Source organism: Equus przewalskii, chromosome 7 (assembly GCF_037783145.1).
Source record: "Equus przewalskii isolate Varuska chromosome 7, EquPr2, whole genome shotgun sequence".
NCBI lineage: Eukaryota > Metazoa > Chordata > Mammalia > Perissodactyla > Equidae > Equus > Equus przewalskii.
Window position 1 is genome coordinate 44,892,298 of NC_091837.1, and position 13,333 is coordinate 44,905,630.

General features: G+C 47.6%; 1 protein-coding gene across 2 annotated transcripts in view; it reads left to right on the forward strand.

Moving 5' to 3' along the window:
- The window catches only part of EMILIN2 (elastin microfibril interfacer 2), a 51,029-nt gene that overhangs the window by 29,149 nt on the left and 8,547 nt on the right, over positions 1-13,333 (forward strand). For both annotated transcript variants that reach the window (XM_070627483.1, XM_070627484.1), the window contains exon 4: positions 6-1,934. In XM_070627483.1, coding sequence (XP_070483584.1) covers positions 6-1,934 — 1,929 coding nt within the window. The remainder of the gene's footprint in view (positions 1-5; positions 1,935-13,333) is intronic.

Genomic DNA, 13,333 nt, shown 5'->3' on the forward strand with positions numbered 1-13,333 from the left:
AACAGACAATGAACCAAGCCAAGTCTCAGAGCCCAAGAAGACTTTGTCACCAACTCGTGCAGCAGAACCAAGTCAGGTGGTAGATCCAAAACAGGTGCCCCAAGAACTTCAGGAAAAGAAAATCCAGGTGCTTGAGGAGAAGATTCTCCGACTCACAAGGACAGTTCTTGATCTCCAGTCTTCCATCGCTGGAGTGAACGAAAACCTCAAACATGCCATTCAGGACGATGCTAGCAAAATGCTGGCATCATGGCTCAGTAACCTGCACCCCCAGCCGGTGCCTGACAGTGCCATGGGTGGAGATACAGAAACCATCCAGCTTCCTGGTGTCCTCAACAATAAGGAATCTGGCATGAAGGACATCCAGTCTGAACTGGCTGAAGTCAGGGATGCTCTTAAGACCAAAAGTGACAAGCTGGAAGAGCTGGATGGGAAAGTGAAGGGTTATGAAGGGCAGCTCAAACAGCTCCAGGAGGCTGCCCAGGGCCCAACGGTCACCATGACGACTAACGAACTCTACCAAGCCTATGTGGATAGTAAGATTGATGCCCTGAGAGAGGAGCTCATGGAGGGAATGGACAGAAAGCTGGCCGATCTAAAGAACACATGTGAGTACAAGCTGGTTGGTCTCCAACAGCAGTGTGATGACTATGGGAGCAGCTACCTGGGAGTGATTGAGCTTATAGGAGAGAAGGAAACAAACCTGAGAAAAGAAATAAATGAACTTCGAGCCCGTCTACAGGATCCTTCAGCCCGGTCAAATTGCTGTGACAGTGAAAAGAACGGTGACTTTGGACAACAGATCAAGATGTTAGACCAGAAAATTGAAAGAGTTGCCGAAGCCACCAGAATGCTGAATGGACGACTGGACAATGAGTTTGACCGCCTTGTAGTTCCAGAAGCAGATGTAGACTTTGATGCAAGATGGAATGAGCTAGATGCAAGGATCAATGTGACAGAGAAGAACGCAGAAGAACATTGTTTCTACATTGAAGAAACCCTTCGGGGGACCATTAATGGAGAGGTAGATGACTTGAAGCAACTACTTGATCAGAAAATACAGTCTCTGGAAGAGCGGCTAGGGAGCGTTCTCCTAGAGATGGCCAACAGCACTGATGCAGAACTCACTGCCCCAGCGTCCGCTCTACCAGGTGTTTCAGGGGCTGGGCATGAACAGGTCATGATGGAATTAAGCCACTTAAAGAACAAAGTGAAAGTTGTTGAGGATATTTGCCTGCAGAACTTCCAGGGGGAGCCTCATGGGATAGAAGGTACTTTGCCAAGTGGAGAAGACCACACAATGGGTAATAGTTTGAGCCTTTTGAAATCTCTAAATGACACGATGCATAGGAAGTTTCAAGAAACTGAACATAGCATCCAGAAACTTCAACAGGATTTTAGTTTTCTTTACTCTCAACTAAACCACACAGAAGATGATGTGAATCATCTTCAGAAGGAGCTGAGCAGCTGTAGAGAGGGTAGAAACACTGGAGTGGATGGGTTTTCTAAGGAAGATGAGCAAGAAAGGACAGTGGAGCCCCTCCCGTCTCCCCAGGACCCCATGGCTCATTGCTGCAGCCAGTTGGAGGAGAGGTGGCAGAGGCTGCAAGGCCAGGTCCTCTCTGAGCTGGACACTTGTAAGGAAAATACACATGGGGTCCAGAGGGAGGTCTCCGTGGTTGAGGGCAGGGTGTCTCATATGGAGAAAACTTGTAGCAAACTGGATTCCATCTCTGGAAGTCTTCAGAGAATCAAGGAAGGGCTCAACAAGCATGTCAGCAGCCTGTGGAGCTGCATCAGGCAGATGAATGGGACACTCCGGTCACATTCCAGAGACATTGCTGGCCTGAAGAATTCCATCCAGCAGTTCTATAGCCACGTTTTCCAGATTTCTACTGACTTGCAAGATCTGATCAAATTTCAACCATCAGCAAGTAAGTTGGCCTTTACAATTCCATTTCTGTATTTGTTTGCCACATGTATTATGCTAGATTTTGGATGGTGTGTGGAATTAACTAAATTACATCAGTGCTACCCAAAGTGTGGTTCATAGATTGGTGCCAGTTAGTGAATCATTTGCTGCTGGCTAGCAATGAGATCAATACCAACATCGAGAGTATGTGTTTACAAACTTTTAAAATAGTTGGATATCACTGTAGCATTGAAGCACGTGATCTGTGCATTTTACAAAAGTATCAGTTCACAACAAAATGAAAGTAAAAAAGCAAAACTCGTCCTTCACCACAGGGAGATGGAAAAATGTTGATCTCCACTATGATGTTGGCGAGCTTAGAGTTGGGGTCAGAGTTTTGGCACAGCAGCTTGGGGCCATGGATCTTGTTGTCCCGTCCTCTACCTAGAGAATCGCCTGCATACATCTCCATTCACCTGTCCACAAGCATCGCTTTTTGTTTGCTGTGTCATTATAATCTTTGTCATCATCATCTTTGGGCCATCTCCTATTCCCTAAAATCTAGGGCCTTGATGTTGGCAGATAGAATGCTGTCATGTTCTTTTCCAAGACAGAGACAGGACTGTGGACAAAAGCATCTTAGGGACAGTAACTGTTTAAAGCCCCTTGGTACTTAGAACAAGGAAGCTTATCAGTCAGTCTCAGGGCAATGCTCGCTACATGTTAGACACGCAATGAACGTTTGTTGAAGGAATGGTCCCTTAATAGTATTGAGCAGTATATTCAACAAAGTTAATTTCTTTCTTACTTGGGGGTTCAGCACATCATCCCTGAAGGACAGAGCTTCTCTTAGACTGGATTCTTATGTTTAGGTAGCCTCAATGATGAGCCAGCCTTTTCTAATGGAGGCAGGAAGGGAAAGAGAATGAGAAGGGAGCCCACATTTATTGAGCACTCTCTGTGTACCAGCACTGGGCTAGTCCCTTTAGGGACATGTCTTAGAGCCCCACAACAACCTCATAGGGAAGGCACACTGCCTTCTTGAGGAATGTGTCCAGGGTCACACAGCTGGGAAGTGGCGGAGCCAGGATGGGAGCACTGGGTGGGCTGCATGCAAGAATCATTGTCTTCCAGTACAGCACACATCTCCTTTGTGTCTCCCAGAGTTGAACACAGACTTGCTGGGTCCATAAGGACTTGTTGCCTAGGACCCCACTCCCTGACCTGCCTCTCCCTATTTACTTTTTTCCTCTCCTCCCACTTGGGTCTTTATTACCTTTTGCACCTTGCTTGGCTCCAGGTGACAAAGGCCCTTACACATTGAGATGAGATTTCATGGCCTGGTGTGAGCACACAGGGTTTAATGATCAGGTCCCGGCTGAGACATGAAACCCAGGGAGGGGAGGCTGGAGCTTGAAAGGCAGATGAGCCCTGGCCAGGGAGAGCCAAGGCCAGGTCCCTAGGAGGCGTGGGGACAGTCTGAGATAGTCAGGTGGGTAAATGGTTTGGATGTTCCAGAGATAAGGAGTTTGTAGATAAGGAGTTACCCTGGCCTCACCCCAGTGTCAAGCCCACCATACCACACTATTTATAACCCTCCCCTCCTCCCCAGGCCCATGCAGCTCCTGTATCTCTGGAATGTTGAGTAAAGGTCACAAGACTATGTGTGTGTTCATAGAATGATTGTCCCTTGTAGTGACAGTGCTGTCTGGACTGTGCTTTATAACAACAGATTGAACCAGATATTCCAGTTGATTGCAACTCTCAGGCAGTGTGGGAAGCTGTGTTAACCCTTTCCTGCTCTTCTGTTGAAGTAAGAATTGGAGGTGAATGCCTTAAAGAGAATGTGACATCCGAAGGTTATCCTTTTGGAATGAACTCATTGTTGTGAATGTAGAATGCTGGACTTTTAGGAATTTCGTTGATTGAAAAGAGCCAAAAATAACCAAGCAGAGCCTTGTCCGTCCTTGTATGGCATCCAAGTCTAGGAGATCTGGAGCCTGAGTATCAGAGGTCCATGGGCGAATCTGGAGTTAAGGTCACAGTGAAAGTCACTCATTGACCAGTTAAAAGTCAACAGAACATTTATTGAGTGCCTACTAAGTGCAAGACTCTGTGAGGGATGTAGAGACGAGTAGCACGATCCTCATTCTTAAGGCATTTTCCATCACAGTGGTAAAGAGACACACAGGTCTTCAGAGCGAATGAATGAGATGGTACGCAAAGGTCCACTGAGTAGTGTGGGGTTTGTTCTTTTAGTTCATAGGATCTTATTGAGCTCCTCTTGTGTGGTAGGTCTGAGCTGTGTGTATGGAGTATGTGGATGACAATGCATATGACAGTGACAGTCTGAGGGGGAACCAGCAAGCAGCCAGATGGTCATGGGAATGGAGTGTGCATAGGCACATTGGGCATGTGGAGAAGCACCTGTGGCCGCTGTGGAAGTTGGGTGGGGGCTTCTCAGAGGATGGTGCCCCTGAGCCAAGCCTTCACAGTTGATTTGGTTGAGAGTTCAGAGGCTGGCAGGGTGAGGTGTGAGGTGGAGTGATACGAGAAACTTCTGGAAGGAGGTATTACTAGAGCTAATAATTGAGGATGGGTAGGTTCAGAAAAGCAGGAGTGGAGGGCGTACCTGGTGAGGAGTTGGTGTGAAGGGATCAGTTATTTATTGATGTGTGACAGCCTACCCCAAATCTTGGTGGCTTAAAACAACAAAAGATGTATTATCTTCCATTATTCTATGGGTCAGGAACTCGGGCAGGGCTTGGCTTGGCGGTTCTTCCGCTCCATTTGGCATCAGCTTGAGTTACCCACTTGGCTGCAATCAGCTGGCGGTTGGGCCCGGCTGGGCTGGAAGGTCCAGGGAGACTTCAGTCACATGTCTCATGCCTTGTGGTTCCTCCACATGGCCATTTTCTCTCTCTCCACGTGGCTAACTTGGGCTTCCTCACAGCACGGTGGTCTCAGGGTCCTCAGATTTATTACATGGCGACTGGCTCATAAGGGAAAGTGGAAGCTGTTGGGCCCCTTTCTGGCTAGGCCTGGAGCTGGCATGGTGTCCCTTCTGCATATTCCACTGGTCAAAGCAAGTCAGCTCTTGAAGGGTGATGTGGCTTGTGTGTGTCAGGAGGCAAGGAGTATTAATGCTAGTCATCCTATCTCCCACAGCGAGCAAAGGTCCAGAGGTGAGGATGCATATGTAGTGTGCCGTAGCCAGTAACCAGATTGCTGGACCAGGGATGCAGACCCTGGGGTTTCTTTCTACTCAGTCCACTGCCCTGTTCACAGATCACGTTCTTTCCTTCAGAAGCATCCCTAAGTGGGGCTGAATTATCCAGGAGGCAGCCAGTGGGGGCACAGAAGGGGATTCAGCTGATGCTCAAATAGATGCAAGTCTCTGTGCTATCCCTCCCATTAGTGCAATGTTCTTCCCTGTGGTTTAAAAGGGATTCTTGAGATTATATGCAAGTGTTTGGTTATATTTTTGGACAAAAGGTCCATGACTTTCATGCAGGCTCAGAGAGGTGCCTGACTTCCACAAGGTGAAGAACCATTGTATGTTCTTCACTGTCTCACCCTCAGTCAGTAAAGTAGGTGTGATACCCTCTCCTGGCCCTGGTACACTCCCACCCACTCATTCCTTCAACAAACATTTACTGAGTTGTGTCTAGTGCTGGAGTGTCAGCCCTCATGCATCTTACACTCTAGTGGGGAATTCAGAAGATGCATAGCCAAGCAAATAACAATTGGATTACAGCTAGTGATCAACGTGTGAGGAAAGATACAGCAGAGGAAGGTGATAGAGAATGGGGGAGTATATATTGGATGAGTGGTCAAGGAGGGCTGCTCAGTGGAGATGTCATTTGAACAGAGACATGAATAAGATCAGGGAGTGAGCCCTGCAGAGATCTGTGTGAAAAGTGTTCCACAGTATGTTCAAAGGCCCTGAGGCAGGAATGAGTTTGCCCTGTTTGAAACTCAGGATGCCAGTTTGATCAAGTCTGTGAGCAAGCGGGAAAGGCATAGGTGGTGAGGTCAAAGAGGAGAAGGAACCAGATTGTGTAGGATTTTATAGGCTCTGATATAGGATTTGGATCTTAAGTATCATGAGAAAATATTGGAGAATTCTGAGCTAGGAAGTGATTATTATTTCCCAGGTTTGCAATCCCAGCTGCTTCATACTTTCTCTGTGACTTTGGGCAAGTTATCTACGTAATGCCTTGCTTTCTGCATCTACTAATTGGAAATTATAATAATAATACCTCAAAAAGTTGGTGTGATGATTAATATTCCTAAGTGGTGGAGTATTGAATAGTGCCTGGCCCTTGGTAATCACTCAGTAAATATTACTTCTACTATTACCCCCTGGGCCCCTATACTGGATGTTCACTCTGCTCCTGGCAGAACTTTCTCCCCTTTCTCTTCCTACAAGCCCCCAGGCCTCCACCCTCAGAGGAGTGAGAGCGGGTCTGTCCACAGGGCAGCGCAGGATGGATTTCCCAGGGGTCAGGCTCGTGGCTGCTCTGAGGAATGCTCTAGATGGCCAGACAGGGGTTTCACCCTCTTCCTCTTTCTTTTTCTTCTTTTCTCAGTTGGGAGTCAGGTAGAAAGTGCACGAAGCCTAGAAATCTTCCCGTCCTAGCGTTCAGGATTCATGTCCAAATACTTTGAGAAGCTTGGCACTGAGGAATAAATTAGGTTCCAAATGACAGGGAGGTTCATGAGTCCTTTGTTCTTCTGTCTGATGTGGCCAGAAGGCTTCGGCCCTCTGTGCCTGGACACACTGGCTCCCGTTGTCACAGATGGCGGGGGCACCGGCCTTCACACCTTCTCAGCAGCGCCCCCTCCTCTTCTGCCCGGCTGGCACTGCAGCGTCACCAACAGCTTGGAGCAGGCTGAAGCCTCAGACGCTGATGCCCGTCCCAGCCTTGTCCCGGTCTGCCCAGCTGTGGAGCCCAGCTGGATCCAACTGTTCCTCTCACAGTTGGGGGAGAAGGGAGTTCCTGGTGTTGAGAAACCTGGGGCTCCCGCTGAGCCAAGATGGTGGGCAGAGGACTATTTCTGTGCATCGAGGAAGCTCTCTTCCCCATGTCACCGTTCCAAGAAGGGACATGCCTGCCTGGATGCCACAATATCGTTTGAACATACTCTCATGACAACAGCATTACTTCCTTTCTCAAATTTCCCATCTCTTTTGCTTATGTCTTAGGGTCATTTCTCATAGTACTTTATATTAATAACAACATTTCATTTAGGCGTGTTGCAGATTTAAGAATTCCATCTTTATCAAGTTGCTTAATTTAAGCTTTGCTGTGAGAATGAAAAAGCACGGATTTCTCAAATAAGTATTACCATAAAGCCTGGCCAGGGGAACAGTGGCCTGATGCCAATGTGATGACAGTTTTGGCCCTCAGCTTAAATCGGCTGAATTTGGGGCCTGTTTAGGTCCAAGATAGTGTGACGGACGAAGTCAGAGTTTTACAAATATAGAGAGGCGAGCCAACTGCACACGCTCAGACCATGCTGACTCCTGACACTAAGCACTGTCACCCTGTGGATGTCTGGTTTTTGTAATGCTCTTTAGTGGGTGTAAGTAGCAGCCGATTTTCTCCATCTTAACGGTGAATTTAGAACTGCGGGGTCCTGAGAGCTGAGCTCTCTCATGGCTCCGTGCAAAAATCCTCTGGGAGCTTTAAAAAAATGACTCCTGGGCTCACTCAGGAGGTTCCTGCTCACCAGGGAGGAGGTGAGACCAGGAATTTGTAATTAAATTTGAAATTAAAAAACCTCTAGCTCTGGTCTGGGAAGTGGAAGGAAGGATACAACCGCCCCTGGCCAGGGGTGCCCTGAAAGCAGGGGAGAAGCAGGCAGGTGAGGAGAGGAGAAAGAATAAAATCACCGACTTTGACCTTGCACCACAAACAGAAGTGGGCCGCGTGTGATTGAGGCCAGTTACAGACTCTATTCTGTTTCAGTTGTTGATGTCTCTCCTTACATCTTGATTACTGCAGCTTTACACTAAGTCTTAAAATCAGGAAGCATAGATTCTCTGCATTTCCATATAGATTTTAGAATCAGCTTAGGAATTTCTACCAACAAAAAAATTCCCATGGGATGCTGATGCTCAGCTAGGGAGGACCCCCTCTCTGATTCAGTGATTGCAAATTACCTTCCATTTCAAATGCATTGCCACAGATTGTAACACACGCCACTAAAGCCGGACCTCTGTTTCAGGGTTCTCTAGGTTGCATGTCTCAGAAATGTAGACCCATTTTCCCTGTTTAGCCCGATTCCATGGGCTTTCTGTGTGGTCCTGTCTGGACTGATTTTCTTGCTCTGCCCTCTCAAGGAAGAGTCGATGTGGCCCTTCTGTTATAACCAGCACAGCGCTCCCTCCTACGTGCTTGAAGGATATTTTTCTCTTCATTCCAGCCAAAGCCAAAGGCAGCATTTAGCTTGCCATTTGCTCAGAGTAACCATTCCAGTGAATACATTTTCCCTCCCTATGTCGTCAGGAGAACAGTTCAGGTGTTCTGTGGATCGTCTCCTCAGTCCTGAGAATCCTTTCACGTGCCTGCGTGTCCTCCACTGAGGGGCGCGCATCCTGTTCCGCTCTTCCCTCAGCCTTCCTGCAGGAAGATCAGCAACTGTTTCCTCAAGAAGCGCCTTTCTCTCTTCCTCTGAAGTTCCTGTGAAGCTCCTGATGACTCAGGCATTTCTCACACCTGTCACTGATGGCATGAGGCTATTCCGGGAACTGAGCTTTGTCTCGCAGAGTGGCAGTCGACCGTGAAAACATCTACATCCATCCACTTTGCGCGCTGTATGTCAGCATTTTGATGGATCTTTAAAATCAGAAGTCTTGATTGATGTCTTTAAAATACTTCTATAGCTGCTGCATTTGGTCTGCAGGCACACCCTCCAGATCCCAGGCAGATCAGATTCCCCCTGGACTGGACTTGAATGAACGGCACTGCGCACCTGCCCAGCCTGTTACCATCAGGGAAGTACACCCGCTCTCATCCTTTCATCCTATTGGCACCGAGTTCTGCCTGGTGGCCAGGGGTGCTGCAGGGTGAGCCTGCCTAATGGACGAGGCTGTGATAACTCTGGCTTCCAGCACTTCCCCACAGCCAGGCTCGGACACAGACTCTAACATCTGAGGCCAGTGTCTGCCCCTTGCAGCCTCTTTCTCTGTGACAAGACACCACCACATTGCCAGGCACACGCTAAGGGATCATAATTTTTGCAGTTTAGATTTACAGTGCAGCTGGCCCCACTTCGGCTGCGGGAGGAGACAGACAACCCAGGCTCCTGTCCACGGAGTGAGAGCCTTAATCAACTGGAAGATGGCGTGTTGTCAGCACATCAGCCTCAGGGATTACTGGAGGTTTTCTTAGCCCGGTCTTTGTTTTAGTAAGGTTGAAATTGCCTTTTAATAAGAACTTTAAAGGCCAGGAAGTGGTCTTCATGACCTGGTGTCAGGTCCACCCGTGGTAAGGCTGTTGCTCGGCTGACCGTTCATGGTGGCCTCAGGCCACATGTAGGTGTTGGGACCGGTCCATGGGGCAGGTTCCCAGACAAGAGCCAGTGCTGACCCTTCCTTCCCACTCCTCACGAGTTAAATGCACGGGCAGCAACAATGGGGTCTTATGAAGAACTCAATTCAAGTGGTCACTATCTGAATTAGAAACATATGTTCCGTTCAGAAAGCCATCAACTGCCAGAGGTTATCTTCCCAGAACGCAAAATGCTATCCAGTCTTTGTTACAACTTTGTAATAAATGTGTGCATTTGAAACACCACATGATGCTGTGGAGCGAGTGTGAGCTAGCGAGGCAGGGGCTGTGGCAACGATCCAGATCCAATGTCCCTCTCTCGTTGCCGTCTTTGCTGTGATCTGAGGGACGTTTTGGAGCAGTCACTTCTCCATGGGACTCGTGGACTGACTCCCCAAGGAGATTGTGGAGGATATTTGGCCCAAGCAGTATACAGCAGCCCCTCTTCTCTGCGGCTTCCATTGCTGTGGTTTGAGTTACTGGCAGTCAACCGTGGTCCAAAAATAACACTCCATCACAATACCTGCATCACTCACCTCACTTCTCATCACATAGGCATTTTATTGTCTCACACCATCACAAGAAGAAGGGTGAGTACATAAAAGATATTTAGAGAGAGAGAGACCACATTCACATAACTTTTATTAGTGTGTTATTCTACTTTTTTATTAGCTATTGTTGTTAATTACTTACTGTGCCTAATTTATAAATTAAAGTTTATCATAGGTATGTTTGTATAGGAAAAAACATAACATATACAGGGTTCAGTACTATCTGTGGTTTCAGGCATCCACTGGGGGTCTTGGAACGTATCCCCCACGGATAAGGGGGGACAACTATAATTGTCCATTCTTTTCTTTCTGCCTTCCACTTGGTATGACAGGCCTGGTGTTGAGGGAGTGATAAATATGAAAGAGAGACCCATCAACGTCCCTGTGTACCAGCATTGCCCTATTGGACCCCAGAATGACAATGATTGTTGGCAAAATTTGGGTGCCCAATTTAATGGGTGGCAGGAATTAGGATGTGGCCCATAATACCTGCCATACTTCCAGCCTTCTTTCACTCACCAAACATTTAAACATCTCAATGTCATGTGCCAGCCCTGTGCCAAGCCCTGGGGATAAAAGATCATTAAAATTTGTTCTCAAGTGCTCATCATCCAGCAAGAAAGGAAAGACATAAAAAACTGAAGGAGCCCTTAGAGGCCCCTAGGGCTCCTTGGCTCAGAGGCAGGATAGTTCAAGCCCAACCGTGCAGATCCACGATGGCTTCACAGAGGAGGCCGTGTCTGAACTGGGACCCAGGGATGGCGTGTTTCTGTCCGTGTGGGTGCCGGAAGAGGCCATCGTAGGGAGTGTGAACAACACAAGCAAAGGCTTGAAGACAGGGAAGCTCAGATGAGAGCCGGGACCAGCAAGGGTACCGAAGGCGGCTGGAAATGAGGCAGGCCGTGGGGCTTGGATGTCAGCTGGAGGAGATGCGATGTGATTTTTTTTTTTAAGATTTTATTTTTCCTTTTTCTCCCAAAGCCCCCTGGTACATAGTTGTGTATTTTTAGCCATGGGTCCTTCTAGTTGTGGCATGTGGGATGCTACCTCAGCATGGCTTGATGAGCGGTGCCATGTCTGTGCCCAAGATTTGAACCGGCGAAACCCTGGGCTGCCGAAGCAGAGCGCGCAAACTTAACCAGTCAGCCATGGGGGCCAGCCCCCTGAGGTGATTTTTTGAGCAGTGGAAAACCACTGACGACTTTTGGGCAGGGAATAACATGACTAGAATGCTCCTGAGCCAGCCCTGATGGCCTAGTGGTTAAAGGTCAGTGGGCTCCACTTTGGTGGCCTGGGTTCGGTTCCCAGTCATGGAACCACACCACACGTTTGTCAGTAGCCATGCTGTGGTGGCAGCTCACACAGAAGAACTAGAAGGACTTGTAAGTAGGATATACAACTATGTACTGGGGCTTTGGGGAGGAAAAGAAATGACTAGAACGCTCTCTAAAGAGCAATCTGAAAAAGGTGTGGAAGGAGGAGCCAAAAATATTTCAGAATTAGAATCAGCCGGACTTAGCAACAGATTGAGGAGTGAGGGCTGTGTGTGTGAGTGATAAAGGAGAGGGAGGGGTAAAGTAGGACTCTGAGTGCCTGAATGAGGTGACTGGGAGAATGATGGTGGGTTTCAGAGAAAGAGAGTTGGTTTGGAGTTTGGTGGGGTTTGGTAAGAAAAGAAGAACCTGGGGGCTGGCCCCGTGGCCGAGTGGTTAAGTTCGCGCGCTCCGCTGCAGGCGGCCCAGTGTTTCGTCGGTTCAAATCCTGGGCGTGGACATGGCACTGCTCGTCAGACCACGCTGAGGCAGCGTCCCACATGCCACAACTAGAGGAACCCACAACGAAGAATACACAACTATGTACGGGGGGGGCTTTGGGGAGAAAAAGGAAAAAATAAAATCTTTAAAAAAAAAAAAAAAAGAAAAGGAGAACCAGTCTGAGGGGCTTGTACTTTGCTATTTTAAGGCAGTTTGCCAACGAATTCACTGAGGGTTGTAGGACTGAGGAGAAGTATTTATTTTTAACTTTTGGACGGAGACACCTAAACTTGGGCTGTAAGGAAGGAGCCGGTCGGGAGGAAGGAAAGAGCCTGAGCAGAGCAGAGTGATGTGGGTAGAGCAAAGCCAAGAAGAGAAGGGAGGTGGGGCTCCTGCGGAAGCTGTGCCCTGAGAGGAGGGACAACTTGTGGGGGAGGGTGGTATCAAAAGAAGAGGAGGAACAAGAAGGAAAACAGGGGGCGGACTCAAGCATGCCTGGATTGGAGGGGAAAGGGTAGACACAGGCCCTCAGTGGGTGTCTTCTACAATTACATTTTATAAAAATAAACAGTACTGAGAAGCTTATAATGAAAACTAGCCCCTTGTCCCGACTTCTCCGCATCGCCCTTCTCACTCCCCAGAGGCAGCAACTGTGGCTTTCAGCTCTGTCTTCCCTGATACTGGCCTCCATATTTCTAAATTGATTTATTAGCTTTAGATCTCTCTCTCTATAGATATTACATATAGTGTTCAGATATTGTATATATTAATACGTATCAGCTGAGGCATTAGCCTATATATTCAGCTCTCTCCTAGCTCCCCTACTCCCCCCCTCCCCAAGCCCCAATAGAGTTGTACCACAGAAACCAAGAGTCAACACTGATGCTATTATGAGCTTAACAGCTAAATAGCATTATGTTGCTTTTTGTTTTGCATTTCCGTGAATTAGTAGTAGGTTGCGTTATTATGTATGCATGTATTAGATTTTATGGATTCTATTCTATCTTGGATTCTTCCCACCCTCCAACACTCTCACAGTCCAGTTTTCTACGCCATAAAGAGTATCAGGTCATTTGTCGGCTCCATCTTTTAAAATGAGTGACCCCCCTCCTGGAGTTCTCTCTTCTGGATCCAGTCTGGACTGCTGATTCTCTAGACTCGCCGTAAGGCTTTCAATCTGAAACTTCTTTGACTGCCATCCTGGAAATTTCTTGAACATTTCCCTTTTCTTTACTATGTGTTTCCTTCTTTCATGGTTTACTCTTTTGTTCAGTGGAGCACATTTTCCAGGTGCTTTTTAAGAAAGGATTCTTGAGAGAAATTTTTTTTTAAAGACATCTTTATTTTAGTCTCATAATTGATGGCTATTTTGGCTGGGTGTAGAATTCAAGGTCAACAGTGATATTCCCTCACAGTTTGAAGGCGGTGTTCTCTTGTGTCCCAGGTTCCAGTATGTGGTTGAGGAGCCTGAGGATGTCCTTCTGATTCACAGTCACTTTTAAATTTTTCCTCTTGAAAGCCTGTAGGATCTTCTCTCTTTCCTCAGTGTTCTGAATG